This window comes from Temnothorax nylanderi, unplaced genomic scaffold (genome assembly GCF_030848795.1).
Source record: "Temnothorax nylanderi isolate EJ_2023f unplaced genomic scaffold, tnyl_v1.0 TNYL_tig0033_pilon, whole genome shotgun sequence".
Lineage (NCBI taxonomy): Eukaryota > Metazoa > Arthropoda > Insecta > Hymenoptera > Formicidae > Temnothorax > Temnothorax nylanderi.
Genome location: NW_027249095.1, coordinates 168367 through 187075, shown reverse-complemented (window position 1 = coordinate 187075; position 18709 = coordinate 168367). Strand labels below are relative to the sequence as shown.

Here is an 18709-nt window from a genome sequence, read left to right as displayed (position 1 = left end):
ATATACAATACAAAATATTAACAAAACAGTAACTTCCGTCGCCAGTAAAATATTAAATTAAATTAAAAATATACAATAGCTTTTTTCCAAAGGTTTTTATGTATGACAGTACTTTTTATAGATATGTACAACAATGTTCCGACAGAAGCATATACTTGGCGTCTTTTTTGTATCTTTTATTAAAAAGATAAGTTTTTATAGATATAAATACCTTTACGCAGAATTCTGCTTTTGGGGGGTCATTTCTTGGTATACTGCAGAAGTCGCATAGCACGCACAAAAATATGACGATATCTTTTTTTAGTTGAAGACTGTGGTCCAAGACGATCAATATGATAAATTTCGATAGAATTGTAGGGAAAAGTAGAATATAACCGGCTACCCCTCTTTTTTTTATTTTTATTTTTTATTAAACCAAAGAAGGAGTATACATAGGCCAACCTAAAAACGCAGCCTATTGGTCGACCGGGTATCTCTATTTCTTCGTGACAGGTGCTGCTATCCTCGGTTAAATCGTGTTATTAATTGTGTTAATGCCCACGTGCGCACGATATTTTTCTTTGGGAGAAGTGCAAAGTTTTCGAACCAGAAAATCGATATCGGGGCAATAATAAAACGAGCCGTCGTAGACTCTTTCTACACAGAGCATCTGTATAAAAAAATTTGGTAAGTGCAACACTGCATTCTGTACGTATTAGAGAGTGTATCGCACTAATTTTGATCTTTACTTTGTATGGCAAAATGTACAGCCGCCGTGTTTATTATTCTTCTCGTGTTGAGGCAAAACCGAGTAGAGGAGACCGGGGCTAGAGGACACACGGGTAAGTTGTCACAAAGCTTATATCTCACTTAATAGATGAAGTGGCGTATTCTTCTCTATAGTATAGGAAGCTCCTATCGTGCTAGTCGGGTGTACGAAATAGCTCGTTTCAAAAATATCGCATGTGATATTTACGAGCACTTTTTAAAAATTGGACGTGGTAAGTAAACTATTCTTTATACCTTTATTTTTATTGTCTAGTTGGTTTTTGGAATTATTAATCGTAATTTCTTTTTAGTCATAAGAAATATTATAGTTTTAGATAATTTTTCCTGTATTTAGTTAACCGTCATTACAACATAGTTTATAAATATAATCTTCTTTGTTCAAAATGACCGTTCGGGGTAAGTTGTCTCAAATGATATGGGATTCAAAGTTTATGAGAATTACTATTCTTTTTTTTACTCTAAGTTTATGAGAGAATTGTATTATATTACAAAGTTCATGAAAGTTATTAATTTTTCGATTAATTCATGCTGCAATATATTATTAAGTTAAATCTACAAGAAACTGTCACTGACTTTAATAAAATATTAAAACAGGAACAATTTGTCGTATGTTTCCTCTATATGAAAGATACGTGATAACCAATCCTGAGTCATGTGACAACCGACCCTGGGTATGAGGTAAATTGTCACATTTGCACGATTCTACTTAAAATTATATAACTTTTTTGTGTATAAATATAAATAAGTCTAATATTTTTTTTCTTACACCTAAAGGATGTAGCTGCATTATAAAGTAGTAGTACGATATTATAAAATATTGCTAACATTTTTTTTTAATCAGTGTTTGAGAAGTGTGACAATTAGCCTTGGTTTCCCTTTTATTCTGAATTTGACCCACACCTCATACAATGGAAAAAAAACAGTCGTCTATTATTTGGTGGAAATAATGTTGGAATAATTACTTTTACATTTACTACGAAAAATTGAAATTTTAAACAACAAATCGCAAATTTCTACTGTGAAATATGTAGAAATTCATGGTAAATTGCAATAAATTTTAGTGAGTTGTAAAAAGTATTTAAAAATTTTTAAAAGTTTCAACAACTTTTTATGAACATTTTTATGAAAATGTAGTAAATTGTAGAAGTTATAAAAAATTTTTATTTTTACAAAGACTGGTCGCAAATTTCGCCCTTTTCTTGGACCTCGAATTTCAAACTTTTTTTCATGGCAAATAGTACTATTAGAAGAAACATTAAGCCCAGTAAAATTTCAAGATGAGCATAGGCACGGTTCCGGAGATACAAGGGGGTGAAAGTAATGATTTTCAGTCAGAGTGTATTGCATAAAGAAGAATGCGTGGCTGAAGTTCACGTATTATTGAGGGTATTTTCTGTCGAATGGATCATCTACGATTTATTGTTCAGAGAATGAACAATCTACTATTCACCGCTATTTCATTTATGGGGGGGATCTATCTCGGAGAATTTTCATGCTAGACGAAAATTAAGGTCATATTTGAATCCGGGGTAAAAAATTCCATAAGAAACGATATGTTTCAAGTCATTATATATTTTATTGTTTGGTATGGACACTTGAAGAGTTTCGTGTACTTTCATGGATTATGAGAAACCATCACTTTCACCCCTTCATATCTCCGGAACCGTGCCTATGCTCATCTTAAAATTTCTCTGAGATTAATGTCCCATCATGGCTGGGTTCGGGGAGCGCGCTTTTAGCGCTATGAGCGTGCTCTGTCCTTGTTCAACTTTCAGTAAGTAACAGAGATAGAATGACGTTGTCAGCGCTAATAGCGTCTCCCCGAACGCACCTCATATAGTACTATTTAGCATTAAAAAAAGTTTGAAATTCAGGTCCAAAAAATAAGCGAAACAACACATTTTTGCCATCACTCTTTCTGCAACTTTTCCTAAACTTTTTTTTTTTGCAATTTATAACTATTTTAGCAATACTATAACTATTTACAACTTTCTACATCTTCTTACACAGCATTAAACAAATTAAACAAGTTTCACGTAAAAGGCATTTAAATTTTTTATGTCAGTACCTTCCCTGTGATACGTGGTTAATATATTTTTTAGCATTATGAGTTTATACATTCAATATTATTTTTCCTATTTTGATGAAAAAATACAAGTCGTACAAAGTTATAATAAATCGTAAGAAATGTTCACTATTTTCTACATTTTACAACAATTATGTTGTAAATTGACGTATTCCTTTTAATACATCTTTTAATACTCATCTTCACTTCTTTAAGTGTTTTACTATAACGTAGAGAAAATAAACAGTTTGCAAGTAGATTTAAATATGTTTTATTTACTTCAAAATACTCCAAAAATTAATTACAAAATATAGTTCATTTATTAATCGTGTAAATAACCATAAGGAATTTTACTTACATATTAAAAATTATCTACTTGCATAAATATACATGGCCTAATAAATTATAAAATTTAATAATCTTTATAAATTTATAATGTAATATTGAATATAAAATATAAAAATAAAATATAAAAAAACAAAAAATATAAAAAATACTTTTGTTATCTTACAAAATATATTTTTTTGTGTTAGATGCAATAGATCACACACATAAAAATAACTAAATAAGATATGCAACATCTTATAAATAATTATCTAATTTCTTAATCCTTATCAATAAGTGGCACCTTTTTTGAAAAATGTTGAACATATCGCGTATTTACATCTAAAAAATTGTAGTTGCATAAAAACTTTCTACGTGAATTTATGAAAAACTACAAATGTGGCACAAATCGCATAGTTTAATGTAAAAATTACGTGAAAATAATCTAAAAAATTGTAATTACATCATAAGAAATTGTATTTTCACATAATTTTCGCGTAAAAAATTGTAAAATTATTTCCACCAGGTTATTTATTCTTACAATGACAATTCGGACATAAATATTTTTAAAAATATCATTTACCCTATGATATTTACATATAATATTTTATTTTATTTATTATTATTATTTTTTTTAGATATAAAAATGGTACGAAATTATAAGAAGAAGACTGAAGAGCAGAGCTGGTCTGAGGAAAGCATGGCTGCAGCAATCGAAGATGCTAAGAAGGGAATATGCCAGACAGAAGCTGCTAAAAACCATAAGGTTCCTCTTTCTACTCTAAGATATAGGATAAAGGAACCTAAAAGGGAAGGTCTGTCTCCTGCCCGGAAAAAGAAGAGCTGGACTGAGGAAAGCATGGCTGCAGCAATCGAAGATGTTAAGAAGGGAATAAGCCAGACAGAAGCTGCTAAAACCTATAAGGTTCCTTTTACTACTCTACAATATCGGATGAACAAAGCTAAAAAGGAAGGTCTGTTTCCTGCCCGGAAAAAGAAGAGCTGGACTGAGGAAAGCATGGCTGCAGCAATCGAAGATGTTAAGAAGGGAATAAGCCAGACAGAAGCTGCTAAAACCTATAAGGTTCCTTTTACTACTCTACAATATCGGATGAACAAAGCTAAAAGGGAAGGTCTGTCTCCTGCCCGGAAAAAAAAGAGCTGGTCTAAGGAAAGCATGGCTGCAGCAATCAAAGATGTTAGGAAGGGAATAAGCTACACACAAGCTGCTGAAACCCATAAGGTTCCTTTTTATACTATAAAAAATAGGATAAATAAAGCTAAAAGGGAAGGTCTGTTTCCTGCCCAGAAAAAGAAGAGCTGGTCTAAGGAAAGCATGGCTGCAGCAATCAAAGATGTTAGGAAGGGAATAAGCTGCAGAAAAGCTGCTGAAACCCATAAGGTTCCTTTTTATACTCTAAAATATAGGATAAAGAAAGCTAAAAGGGAAGGTCTGTTTCCTGCCCAGAAAAAGAAGAGCTGGTCTAAGGAAAGCATGGCTGCAGCAATCAAAGATGTTAGGAAGGGAATAAGCTGCAAAAAAGCTGCTGAAACCCATAATGTTCCTTTTTATACTCTAAAATATAGGATAAAGAAAGCTAAAAGGGAAGGTCTGTCTCCTGCCCAGAAAAAGAAGAGCTGGACTGAGGAAAGCATGGCTGCAGCAATTGAAGATGGTAATAAGGGGAAAGTGAGAAAACTAAGAGCTGCTACTTTATATAAGGTTCCTCGAACTACTTTGCGCGCTAAGATAAAGAAAACTGAAAGGGAAGGTCTGTCTCGTTTAGAAGCTGCCCCGAAAAGGTTAGGCAGTAAAACTTTCTCAGATGCTCAAGAAGAGGATATTGTGCAACACATATTGCTTTTTAAAAAAAGTTTATTTGGCCTCACTTCAACAGATATATGGAAACTCGCATTTGAATTTGCTGAAGAGAACATTCCACATATGTTCAACAAGGAAAAGGAAAGAGCAGGAAAACGATGGCTCTACAGTTTCCTCAGCAGGCATAAGAAATTATCGCAAAAGAATTTTGCAGAAAAATTCATCAATTATTTTTTGATTTATTAGAGTCTGTTTATAATGAATACCACTTTTCATGTAATGACATTTATATTGTCAATAAAACGGGCATTATAATAGTACCAAACAAATCGTCAAAAGTACTAGCTCTGCGTAGAGGAAAGCAAGTAGGCTCTTTATCTTCCAATGAAAAAGTTCTCGTTACTGCTGAGACATGTATGAATGCTGCTGGTGATTATATGCCCACAATGTTTATTTTCCCTAGAAAAGAAGTAAACCTTGTGTTGATGAATAATGCTCCTCGCGACTCATTTGCCGTCTATCACGAGAGTGGATTGATTCAGAAAGACAGTTTTATTACTTGGTTCAAGAAATTCATTGCGTTTTCTTGCCCCTCTCCTGAAAACCAGGTGCTTTTGCTTCTAGATGGACACGCTTCTCATACCAAAAGTGTTGAGCATATCAAACTTGCACAAGAAAACAACGTCATCATCTTGTCCTTCCCTTCGCATTGCACACATTGGTTGCAGCCACTTGACGTATCATTCATACCTCCTTTGATGACATATTATGAAGAAGAGGTGCAAGAATGGCTAACTGATCACTCAGGACGACATGTAACAATATGTAAAGTGGCGAAACTATACGAAAAAGCTTTTTCTAGAGCAGCTGAAAGACAAACTGCTATAGATGGTTTTGATAATCGGGAATATACCCATTGAATAAAAACGTGTTGGCTGATCTTAATGCTCCATCAAAAACCACTGAAAAACCTATGCAGCAGGAAATCCAAGATGATGAGACCCAATCTGTGATATCTGGAAATAATAAAATCCACCCGTCAACATCTGCAATGTCCTCGACTATCCCTTCCCAAGAAGAAAAAAATATTCAGAAGAGAAACAAGAAAAAAGAAAAAACTGCCATCCTGACTTCGTCTCCCTACAAAAAGCAGGAATGGAGACTGCCACTCGGAAAAGTAAGTTAGAAATAGAAGCCCCTAAAGTTGAAAAATTAAATAAGAAAAGAAAGCAGAAAAACAGCTCATCCTCAGATTAGGAAGAAGATGAAGCCTGCATCTCTTGCAATGATTTGTCAACAATAATCGAGCGCTGGATACAGTGTATTAAATGCAAGGGTGGGCCTATGAGTCCGGCAACAAAGTAGAGCAAGAGGATATCTTTGTTTGTAATTTTTGTTTGTAAAATTCATTCTTGTATCGTACACTAAGAAAAAAATTTCTGCATTTTAGTAAATATTAGTTTGCAAACAACTTTGATTCCATTTACTAAAAGGAAGAAAAATTTCCTTTTTATTAGCATATGTGTATTCACTAAGAAAAATGCAGAAAATTTTTTTTTCATTGTCAGTGTAATTTGACTAATAGCGAATTTGGACGCTTGCATTAGTGCACACTGAGTGCGCACTAAGGCTTGTTTAAAATCTATTCTTATATTTAAAGTCGCTTAAATACACATTTAAAAATTTTTTAGCCAATAAAACAATCTGTAATATCTATATGAATGCTGTACAAATCATTTTATAGACTAAGAAGTATTTAAGATGATCTGTAAATATAATAATTGATTAAGAACAAGCCTTAGTGCGCACTCAGTGTGCACTAGTGCAAGCGCCCGAATTCACTATAAGATAAAACAAAACTTCGTAATTATACTTTGTAATTGTGACTTCGGTGTTTCACATGCTTTCAACCGATTTTACTCTACCGGTGGAGCAAAACCGGATATTTTAATGTCTTTAAAAATCCTGTTATCCTTGTTAATTAAATCTTTTTTCACATAACTAGCCTTGTTTTCTCATAGTTCAAGGTTCACTAAAGACTACTAACGGCTCAGCAAACTCTTTTTGCCCTCTGATTTCTTGTAGAAAGACAAATCCAAAAAAGCACCCAGTTTTGCTCCACTTTTAGGTATAAGATTTAAATAGCCATCTAGCCTGCCTGTGTTTTTTATTTGCTAAAATTTCACGACAACTTCGAATATTCTTTCGATCGTATTATGCATATTAGGAAATTAATAATACCGTTTTATTAGTGCTTCTGTTTTTTTTTCAAGTATGTTTGAATGCATTTTTTTCATATGTTTTATATCTTGAAGACAATAGCGATATTTATATGTCGCAGGCAATTATGCGTGACGCCATTTATACGATAAAAAGTGTCGCGTCTTGTTCGAAATTTCGGAGCAATTCAGATTGCATTGTACAGATATTGGTAATACACACAAGAATTATACGAGTTGCATGCGTTCTTTCAAATCTTCTCTGATTATCTAAATCCATAGCATTTTCAACCGCAAAGTAATTATTTTCGCGACCACGCCGTGCTATCAGAAATTGCAAACATTTCAGCGCTACTAATTGTATATCGCCATTGTCCTCTCTAAATAGTAATCCGCCTCTCATAACGTAACCGTCGCGTTGTCCTTTGTCCGCTAGCGAATGAGTAATTTATGAGTTCGCATCCTCTCGTTGAACATACTTTCTTTTAACTCATCTATTAATATATTACACGGCAGTGGATATCAGTGAATAAACGCATCAACATGTATATTTTTACCTGATATATTTACTATAAAATATATATGTATAATCGAATTTTTCAAGTAGCAAAGCCCATCTAACACGCAGATCTTTCTTATTCATTGTCAACGAAAACACATGGCAATTAGTAACAATTTTAAAGAATTTTTAAATAAATTCTAAATTTTCGTAGCTATTATTATATTATTGCAAGAGTTTCGTATAGTATATGTATATCTGATGTAGCGCATAGTCGTCAAGGCATCCCCATGTGTAATTCCGTTTCATTTTCTGTTTATACAATTTCAATACCGGCTTAGTACTTAACGCAAATTTTAATCGATCAAAAGCTTCGGTTTCTTTCGCACCAATCTCAAATTTTGTATCTGCTTTTAGTAAATTACTCAGAGAATTAATTTTTAATAAAAAATTTTTAATAAATTTGCGAAAGTATCCAGTTAAACCCCAAAAAACTTTGCACTTGCTTCACGTTTTCCGGCTGCGGAAATTTCATTACGGCTTTGATTTTACTCTCACTAGACATCACAAACGCGCGCTATTTAGCTTTAATATAATATTTTACTGTTACTATTACAATGATAACCACACAACTGTCCAAATATGCCATGACAGCCGCTCATGAAAAAAATTGTGAATATAAGGTATAAAAGTCTTAAATGAATTTTTCTTGAAATGCAATTTTTATTTACATCCGCTTTATCCAGCTCTTTTTTTCTGCAATTGAGAACAATTTTCCTTGTCAATTCTGAAAAATATTAAATATTTTAAAAGCTTGAAATATTTAGTGAAGCGAAATATTGAATTGAAAATATACGATAGCTTTTTTCTAAAGATTTAAAATATACAATACAAAATATTAACAAAACAGTAACTTCCGTCGCCAGTAAAATATTAAATTAAATTAAATTAAATTAAATTAAATTAAATTAAATTAAAAATATACAATCGCTTTTTTCCAAAGGTTTTTATGTATGACAGTACTTTTTATAGATATGTACAACAAAGGTTCCGACAGACGCATGTACTTGGCGTCTTTTTTGTATCTTTTATTAAAAAGATAAGTTTTTATAGATATAAATACCTTTACGCAGAATTCTGCTTTTGCGGGGTCATTTCTTGGTATACTGCAGAAGTCGCATCGCACGCACAAAAATATGACGATATCTTTTTTTAGTTGAAGACTGTGGTCCAAGATGATCAATATGATAAATTTCGATAGAATTGTAGGGAAAAGTAGAATATAACCGGGTACCCCTCTTTTTTTTATTTTTATTTTTTATTAAACCAAAGAAGAAGTATACATAAGCCAACCTAAAAACGCAGCCTATTGGTCGACCGGGTATGTCTATTTCTTCGTGACAGGTGCTGCTATCCTCGGTTAAATCGTGTTATTAATTGTGTTAATGCCCACGTGCGCACGATATTTTTCTTTGGGAGAAGTGCAAAATTTTCGAACCAGAAAATCGATATCGGGGCAATAATAAAACGAGCCGTCGTAAACTCTTTCTACACAGAGCATCTGTATTAAAAAATTCGGTAAGTGCAGCACTGCATTCTGTACGTATTAGAGAGTGTATCGCACTAATTTTGATCTTTACTTTGTACGGCGAAATGTACAGCCGCCGTGTTTATTATTCTTCTCGTGTTGAGGCAAAACCGAGTAGAGGAGACCGGGACTAGAGGACACACGGGTAAGTTGTCACAAAGCTTATATCTCACTTAATAGATGAAGTGGCATATATTCTTCTCTATAGTATAGGTAGCTCCTATCGTGCTAGTCGGGTGTACGAAATATCTCGTTTCAAAAATATCGCATGTGATATTTACGAGCACTTTTTAAAAATTGGACGTGGTAAGTAAACTATTCTTACCTCTATTTTTATTGTCTAGTTGGTTTTTGGAATTATTAATCGTAATTTCTTTTTAGTCATAAGAAATATTATAGTTTTAGATAATTTTTCCTGTATTTAGTTAACCGTCATTACAACATAGTTTATAAATATAATCTTCTTTGTTCAAAATGACCGTTCGGGGTAAGTTGTCTCAAATGACATAAGATTCAAAGTTTATGAGAATTACTATTCTTTTTTTACTCTAAGTTTATGAGAGAATTGTATTATATTACAAAGTTTATGAAAGTTAGTAATTTTTCGTTTAATTCATGCTGCAATATATTATTAAGTTAAATCTACAAAAAACTGTCACTGACTTTAATAAAATATTAAAACAGGAACTATTTGTCGTATGTTTCCTCTATATGAAAGATACGTGATAACCAATCCGGAGTCATGTGACAACCAACCCTGGGTATGAGGTAAATTGTCACATTTGCACGATTCTACTTAGAATTATATAACTTTTTTGTGTATAAATATAAATAAGTCTAATATTCTTTTCTTACATCTAAAGGATGTAGCTGCATTATAAAGTAGTAATAAAATATTGCTAACATTTTTTTAAATCAGTGTTTGAAAAGTGTGACAATTAACCTTGGTTTCCCTTTTATTCTGGATTTGACCCACACCACATACAATGGAAAAAAACAGTCGTCTATTATTTGGTGGAAATAATTTTGGAACAATTACTTTTACATTTACTACGAAAAATTGAAATTTTAAACAAAAATCGCAAATTTCTACTGTAAAATATGTAGAAATTCATGGTAAATTGCAATAAACTGTAGTGAGTTGTAAAAAGTATTTAAAAATTTTTAAAAGTTTTAACAACTTTTTATGAACATTTTTATGAAAATGTAGTAAATTGTAGAAGTTGTAAAAAATGTTTATTTTTACAAAGACTGGTGGCGAATTTCGCCCTTTTCTTGGACCTCAAATTTCAAACTTTTTTTCATGGCAAATAGTACTATTGAATGAAACATTAAGCCCAGTAAAAGGGGGTGAAAGTAATGATTTCCAGTCAGAGTGTATTGCATAAGGAAGAATGCGTGGCTAAAGTTCACGTATATTGAGGGTATTTTCTGTCGAATGGATCATCTACGATTTATTGTTCAAAGAATGAACGATCTACTATTCACAGCTATTTCATTTATGGGGGGGATCTATCTTGGAGAATTTTCATGCTAGACGAAAATTAAGGTCATATTTCAATCCGGCGTAAAAAAGTCCATAAGAAACGATATATTTCACGTCATTATATATTTTATTCTTTGGTATGGACACTTGAAGAGTTTCGTGTACTTTCATCGATTATGAGAAACCATCACTTTCACCCCTTCGTATCTACGGAACCGTACCTATGCTCATTTTAAAATTTCTCTGAGATTAATGTCCCATCATATAGTGCTATTTAGCATTAAAAAAAGTTTGAAATTCAAGGTCCAAAAAATGGGCGAAACAACACATTTTTGCCATCACTCTTTCTGCAGCTTTTCCTAAACTTTTTTTTTTTAGCAATTTATAACTATTTTAGCAATACTATAACTATTTACCACTTTCTATATTTTTTTACACAGCATTAAACAAGTTAAACAAGTTAAACAAGTTAAACAAGTTTCACGTAAATGGCATTTAAATTTTTTATGTCAGTACCTTCCCTGTGATACGTGGCTAATATATTTTTTAGCATTATGAGTTCATACAATATTCAATACTATTTTTCCTATTTTTATGAAAAAATACAAGTCGTATAAAGTTATACGACTTATTATAAATCGTAAGAAATGTTCACTATTTTCTACATTTTACAACAATTATGTTGTAAATTGACGTATTACTTTTAATACTTCTTTTAATACTCATCTTCACTTCTGGAAGTGTTTTACTATAACGTAGAGAAAATAAACAGTTTGCAAGTAGATTTAAATATGTTTTATTTACTTCAAAATACTCCAAAAATTAATTACAAAATATAGTTCATTTATTAATCGTGTAAATAACCATAAAGAATTTTACTTACATATTAAAAATTATCTACTTGCATAAATATACATGGCCTAATAAAATATAAAGTTTAATAATCTTTATAATTTTATAATGTAATATTGAATATGAAATATAAAAATAAAATATTAAAAAAACATAAAAAATATAAAAAATACTTTTGTTATCTTACAAAATATATTTTTTTGTGTTAGATGCAATAGATCACACACATAAAAATAACTAAATAAGATATGCAATAACTTATAAATAATTATCTAATTTCTTAATCCTTATCAATAAGTGGCACCCTTTTTGAAAAATGTTGAACATATCGCGTATTTACATCTAAAAAATTGTAGTTGCATAAAAACTTTCTACGTGAATTTATGAAAAACTACAAATATGGCACAAATCGCATAGTTTAATGTAAAAATTACGTGAAAATAATCTAAAAAGTTGTAATTACATCATAAGAAATTGTAGTTTTCACATAATTTTCGCGTAAAAAATTGTAAAATTATTTCCACCAGGTTATTTATTCTTACAATGACAATTAGGACAAAAATATTTTAAAAAATATCATTTACCCTATGATATTTACATATAATAATTTATTTTATTTATTATTATTATTTTTTTTAGATATAAAAATGATACGAAAATATAAGAAGAAGATTGAAAAGCAGAGCTGGTCTGAGGAAAGCATGGCTGCAGCACTCGAAGATGTTAAGAAGGGAATAAGCCAGAGAGAAGCTGCTAAAAACCATAAGGTTCCTTTTTTTACTCTAAAATATAAGATAAAGAAAGCTAAAAGGGAAGGTCTGTCTCCTGTCCAGAAAAAGAAGAAGTGCTGGTCTGAGGAAAACATGGCTGCAGCAATCGAAGATGCTAAGAAGGGAATAAGCTACAGAAGAGCTGCTAGAAACCATAAGGTTCCTTTTGCTACTCTACAATATAGGATAAACGAAGCTAAAAGGGAAGGTCTCTATCCTGCCCAGAAAAAGAAGAACTGCTGGTCTGAGGAAAACATGGCTGCAGCAATCGAAGATGTTAATAAGGGGAAAATGAGCATTGCACAAGCTGTTGCTTTTCATAAGGTTCCTACTATTACTTTGTACAATAAGATAAAGGAAGCTGAAAGGAAAGGTCTTTCTCCTTTAGAAGCTGCCTCGAAAAGGTTAGGCAGTAAAATTTTCTCAGAGGCTCAGGAAGAGGAACTTGTGCAACACATATTGCTGTTTAAAAAAAGTTTATTTGGCCTCATTCCAACAGATATACAAAAACTCGCATTTGAATTTGCTGAAGAGAACAACATTCCACATATGTTCAACAAGGAAAAGGAAAGCGCAGGGAAAGGTTGGCTCCACGGTTTCCTCGGCAGGCATGAGCAATTATCGCAAAAGAATTTTGAAGAAACTTTTCCTGCAAGCGCGAAGGGCTCTAACCGTACAGCAGTTCAATCATTTTTTGATTTATTAAAGTCTGTTTATAAAGAATACCACTTTTCACGTAATAACATTTATATTGTCAATGAAACGGGCATTATAATAGTACCAAAGAAATCGTCAAAAGTACTAGCTCTGCGTAGAGGAAAGCAAGACTCTTTATCTCCCAGTGAAGAAGTTCTCGTTACTGCTGAGACATGTATGAATGCTGCTGGTGATTATATGCCCACAATGTTTATTTTCCCTAGGAAAAAAGGAAACCTTGTGTTGATGAATAATGCTCCTCGCGGCTCATTTGCCGTCTATCACGAGAGTGGATTGATTCAGAAAGACAGTTTTATTACTTGGTTCAAGAAATTCATTCACTTTTCTTGTCCCCAACCTGAAAAGCCGGTGCTTTTGCTTCTAGATGGACACGCTTCTCATACCAAAAGTGTGAAGTTTATCAAACTTGCACAAGAAAACAACGTCATCATCTTGTCCTTCCCTCCGCATTGCACACATTGGTTGCAGCCACTTGACGTATCATTCATACCTTCTTTGATAAAATATTATGAAGAAGAGGTGCAAGAATGGCTAACTGATCACAGGACCCCAGGACCAGGACGACATGTAACAATATGTAAAGTGGCGAAACTATACGGAAAAGCTTTTTCTAGAGCAGCTGAAAAACAAACTGCTATAGATGGTTTTGAAAAATCGGGAATATACCCATTGAATAAAAACGTGTTGGCTGATCTTAATGCTCCATCAAAAATCACTGAAAAACCTATGCAGCAGGAAATCCAAGATGATGAGACCCAATCTGTGATATCTGGAAATAATAAAATCCACTCGTCAACATCTGCAATGTCCTCGACTATCCCTTCCCAAGAAGAAAAAAATATTCAGAAGAGAAACAAGAAAAAAGAAAAAACTGCCATCCTGACTTCGTCTCCCTACAAAAAGCAGGAAATGAAGACTGCCACTCGGAAAAGGAAGTTAGAAATAGAAGCCCCTAAAGTTGAAAAATTAAATAAGAAAAAAAAGCAGAAAGGCAGCTCATCCTCAGATTAGGAAGAAGATGAAGCCTGCATCTCTTGCAATGATTTGTCAACAATAATCGAGCGCTGGATACAGTGTATTAAATGCAAGGGTGGGCCTATGAGTCCGGCAACAAAGTAGAGCAAGAGGATATCTTTGTTTGTAATTTTTGTTTGTAAAATTCATTTTTGTATCGTACACTGAGAAAAAAATTTTTGCATTTTAGTAAATATTAGTTTGCAAACAACTTTGATTCCATTTACTAAAATGAAGAAAAGTTTCCTTTTTATTAGCATATGTGTATTCACTGTATTCACTGTATTCACAAGAAAAATGCAGAAAATTTTTTTTCTCATTGTCAGTGTAATTTGACTAATAGCGAATTTGGGCGCTTGCACTAGTGCACACTGAGTGCGCACTAAGGCTTGTTTATAATCTATTCTTATATTTAAAGTCGCTTAAATACACATTTAAGAATTTTTTAGCCAATAAAACAATCTGTAATATCTATATGGATGCTGTACAAATCATTTTATAGACTATTGTAAGAAGTATTTAAGATGATCTGTAAATATAATAATTGATTAAGAACAAGCCTTAGTGCGCACTCAGTGTGCACTAGTGCAAGCGCCCGAATTCACTATAAGATAAAACAAAACTTCGTAATTATACTTTGTAATTGTGACTTTGGTGTTTCACATGCTTTCAACCGATTTTATTCTACCGGTGGAGCAAAACCGGATATTTTAATGTCTTTAAAAAATCCTGTTATCCTTGTTAATTAAATCTTTTTTCACATAACTAGCCTTGTTTTCTCATAGTTCAAGGTTCACTAAAGACTACTAACGGCTCAGCAAACTCTTTTTGCCCTCTGATTTCTTGTAGAAAGACAAATCCAAAAAAGCACCCAGTTTTGCTCCACTTTTAGGTATAAGTTTTAAATAGCCATCTAGCCTGCCTGTGTTTTTTATTTGCTAAAAATTCACGACAACTTCGAATATTCTTTCGATCGTATTATGCATATTAGGAAATTAATAATTCCGTTTTATTAATGCTTCTGTTTTTTTTCCAAGTATGTTTGAGTGTATTTTTTTTATATGTTTTATATCTTGAAGACAATAGCGATATTTATACGTCGCAGGCAATTATGCGTGACGCCATTCATACGATAAAAAGTGTCGCGTCTTGTTCGAAATTTCGGAGCAATTCAGATTGTATTGTACAGATATTGGTAATACACACAAGCATTATACGAGTTGCATGCGTTCTTTCAAATATTCTCTGATTATCTAAATCCATAGCATTTTCAACCGCAAAGTGATTATTTTTGCGACCACGCCGTGCTATCAGAAATTGCAAACATTTCGGCGCTACTAATTGTATATCGCAATTGTCCTCTCTAAATAGTAATCCGCCTCTCATAACGTAACCGTCGCGTTGTCCTTTGTCCGCTAGCGAATGAGTAATTTATGAGTTCGCATCCTCTCGTTGAACATACTTTCTTTTAACTCATCTATTAATACATATATTACACGGTAGTGGATATCAGTGAATAAACGCATCAACATGTATATTTTTACCTGATATATTTACTATAAAATATATATGTATAATCGAATTTTTCAAGTAGCAAAGCTCATTTAACACGCAGATCTTTCTTATTCATTGTCAACGAAAACACATGGCAATTAGTAACAATTTTAAAGATAATTTTTAAATAAATTCTAAATTTTCGTAGCTATTATTATATTATTCCAAGAGTTTCGCATAGTATATGTGATGTATATCTGATGTAGCGCATAGTCGTCGAGGCATCCCCATGTGTAATTCCGTTTCATTTTCTGTTTATACAATTTCAATACCGGCTTAGTACTTAACGCAAATTTTAATCGATCAAAAGCTTCTGTTTTTTTCGCACCAAACTCAAATTTTGTATCTGCTTTTAGTAAATTACTCAGGGAATTAATTTTTAATAAAAATTTTTAATAAATTTGCGAAAATATCCAGTTAAACCCCAAAAAACTTTGCACTTGCTTCACGTTTTCCGGCTGCGGAAATTTCATTACGGCTTTGATTTTACTCTCACTAGACATCACAAACGCGCGTTATTTAGCTTTAATATAATATTTTACTGTTACTATTACACTATTAATCACACAACTGTCCAAATATGCCATGACAGCCGCTCATGAAGTAAGTGCAACGAGAGAACTAATCGGCATCACGGAAAAGCGACATAAATACTTCGATAGATTCGAGTATCGATAACATGCCCTTTTTAGACGAGGAGGAGGAGAGGATACATTCAATATCATCGGTATAATCGGTAATTTAAATATACTGGACACCACAGACGCGCGCTTCGCGCGCGCTATTTAGCTTTAACCTTATGCTATTACTATTACACTATTAACTCCTTGATACACACAAGTGTCAAAATATACGGATGATAGCTGCAAATGAAGTAAGCGCAGCGAGAGAACCAATCGACATCGCGGAAAAGCGACAACAATAAACTTTGATAGATTCGAGTATCGACTTTACATCTCTTTTTTAGATATGGATGGATTAGAGAGGGACTCTTTTTTAGATATGATTTTTTGTTACAATCTTCTTGTTGCAATGTTCTTTTCCGAAAATTTGGAGAACATCAAATACACATCGTAGCCAAATAATAATACGTGAATAATCTTACAATTAATATAATTTATCAACATTTAATAAAGGTAATCTAAGTTATCTGTGAAAAACATTTAAATAAATTTTTTCATATACGTGGAATAATTCATTTTTTTCATTTAACAATTCAACTGTTTATCCTTTTACTTATTGGAATTCATCCGCTCAGATAATCAGATGAACGTTTTCGTGTAGTCTTTTGCAGAGGTTTATTATTAGTCCATATGTAATCCTTTATTAAGCAGAACGCTGCGTGCATTGTTATGCAGTATGGCTGTTCACAATGATAGCGATCGTTAAGCCACACAGAAACTGCGCTCCATTTTATGCATGTTTACCATAACGTGCAGCTGTGTACGCATATGCAGGTGTTGATTTTGTGACCCTAAGTATTCCAGATATTTCGGGCAAAATCTGTATCGCGAACAAGATTTCGAAAGACCTGGGGAGGAAAGAGAGAAATTACGCGATAAATCTATCTGTCTTCGACAAGAACGGAATGTTACTCAATATTCGTAGCTATACGATCGGAAAGCTGATAAAATTTGTGGCCGGTGCATGCTCCGCGTAGTCCGCGTATCTCGTGAAATATGTATATGCAATAGTGAGACAAAGGTAGATATGCATCTCTTTTTTCTTGCTAAAGATTCATCTCTGAGAAAATGTGGCTAGAACTTATGCAGTTGGTAACTTGTATTATAGTATCGACTGTTCTTTGGATTAAATTCGTGACTTCTGCGAGTTATGTGATATCGCCGTGAGTGTTTCAAAGTTTCTTACTTTTAAGTGATAAAGTATTAGAATATCTATCTTAAAAATTTAATTTGTGAGAAACCATAAATTTTCAGTCGCTTAAAACTCGAAGTTATCGTTATACCTTTGTCTCGATATACTTTTGCTTTAAATTTAATAATTCATCTCTGAAGTTCCAACATTACAAGAAACCAAATTTTTAAATATTACATGTTATTTAGATAATTTAGTTCAGTCAGTTGCAATCTTAATTGCAATTCCATATGTTTCACTCATATTGGTGTTGATTCCTGCTAAAAATGTTTGACACGTACCTACAGTAATCTCAAGTAACTCAATTTAGCTTTATTACTTCGGAAAATCATTTCGTGTTTCATTATTTTCATAGCAATATTGTGTAATATTTTCTTTACACTTATAGTTGTAGTCGCACCATCGCATCAACGAGTTAAAACCCGATTATATGTTATTGATAAAGCATCAATAGTCTTTCCACCGTAGCTACCGTGAGACATCACTTTATCGATTGCTTCTTATCGTTGAACTTTTTATTAAAAGCTCACGAAATCCGTTATGGAATGCAAGAGAGATACAATAATGTAGGAGGGATTTGCTCTCTTCATTTCTAGTGGTGGCCTTAACCCGTATCTATAAGCAATGTGAGTTTGTTGAACTTACCGTGCAATTTCAACTAAAATACTCTCTGAAATATATAAACTCTTAGTTTCATTTAATTCTGTAGATATTTTAAAATCTTATATGTTTTTAGAGAGGTGTTTCAGTTTTGACGAATTAACTTAATAACAAAATTTTTTACAAATTTAAAAGCAGAATTTTTTTACTTAAAAGGAATAGGAATCAGGAAAAATCATTATTTGTTATAGCTCTTTAATTTTCGATAATATCATTAAGGCTAACAAGCAAATTAAATTTTGCTAAAGGTTATTTAAAATTAATTAATTAATTGAATAAGCTCTTGTTATTTATTTTCATCTCAAAAGTTTAATTCGCGTAAAGCATTTTCGTGTGTTTTTGATTAAAATAGATATTAACGCTTTGACAATTTCCGAAAAGATTTTAAATTATAAAAAAATATAACATTCTGTGTGTGTGTTAAAATTTGTAAGTTTAGAAAATTTGAAATAAGTTTTGACTAAAGAATTATGTCTCGTGTATAGTTTCGTATTTA

The 18709-nt window shown here is 32.4% G+C and overlaps 2 protein-coding genes across 4 annotated transcripts in view; one reads left to right on the top strand and one right to left on the bottom strand.

Annotated features, from left to right (window-relative positions):
* LOC139770786 (trissin receptor-like) overlaps positions 1 to 18709 on the bottom strand; it is a 76517-nt gene that overhangs the window by 44007 nt on the left and 13801 nt on the right. The window lies entirely within an intron of this gene.
* On the top strand, positions 9163 to 15790 carry LOC139770868 (uncharacterized). 2 transcript variants are annotated; one of them, XM_071703129.1, is made up of 3 exons: positions 9163 to 9275; positions 9359 to 9430; positions 12263 to 15790. In XM_071703129.1, exon 3 carries the CDS (start codon positions 12271 to 12273, stop codon positions 14119 to 14121), a length of 1851 nt encoding a protein of 616 aa, XP_071559230.1. In that variant the 5' UTR covers positions 9163 to 9275; positions 9359 to 9430; positions 12263 to 12270; the 3' UTR covers positions 14122 to 15790. The 2 variants fall into 2 exon arrangements, with proteins under 2 accessions (XP_071559230.1, XP_071559229.1); XM_071703128.1 differs by having other exon boundaries at positions 9176 to 9430.

Bases quoted from the DNA above. Each gene is read 5' to 3' on its own strand.
- LOC139770868 (XM_071703129.1), top strand. From the start codon at position 12,271: ATGATACGAAAATATAAGAAGAAGATTGAAAAGCAGAGCTGGTCTGAG.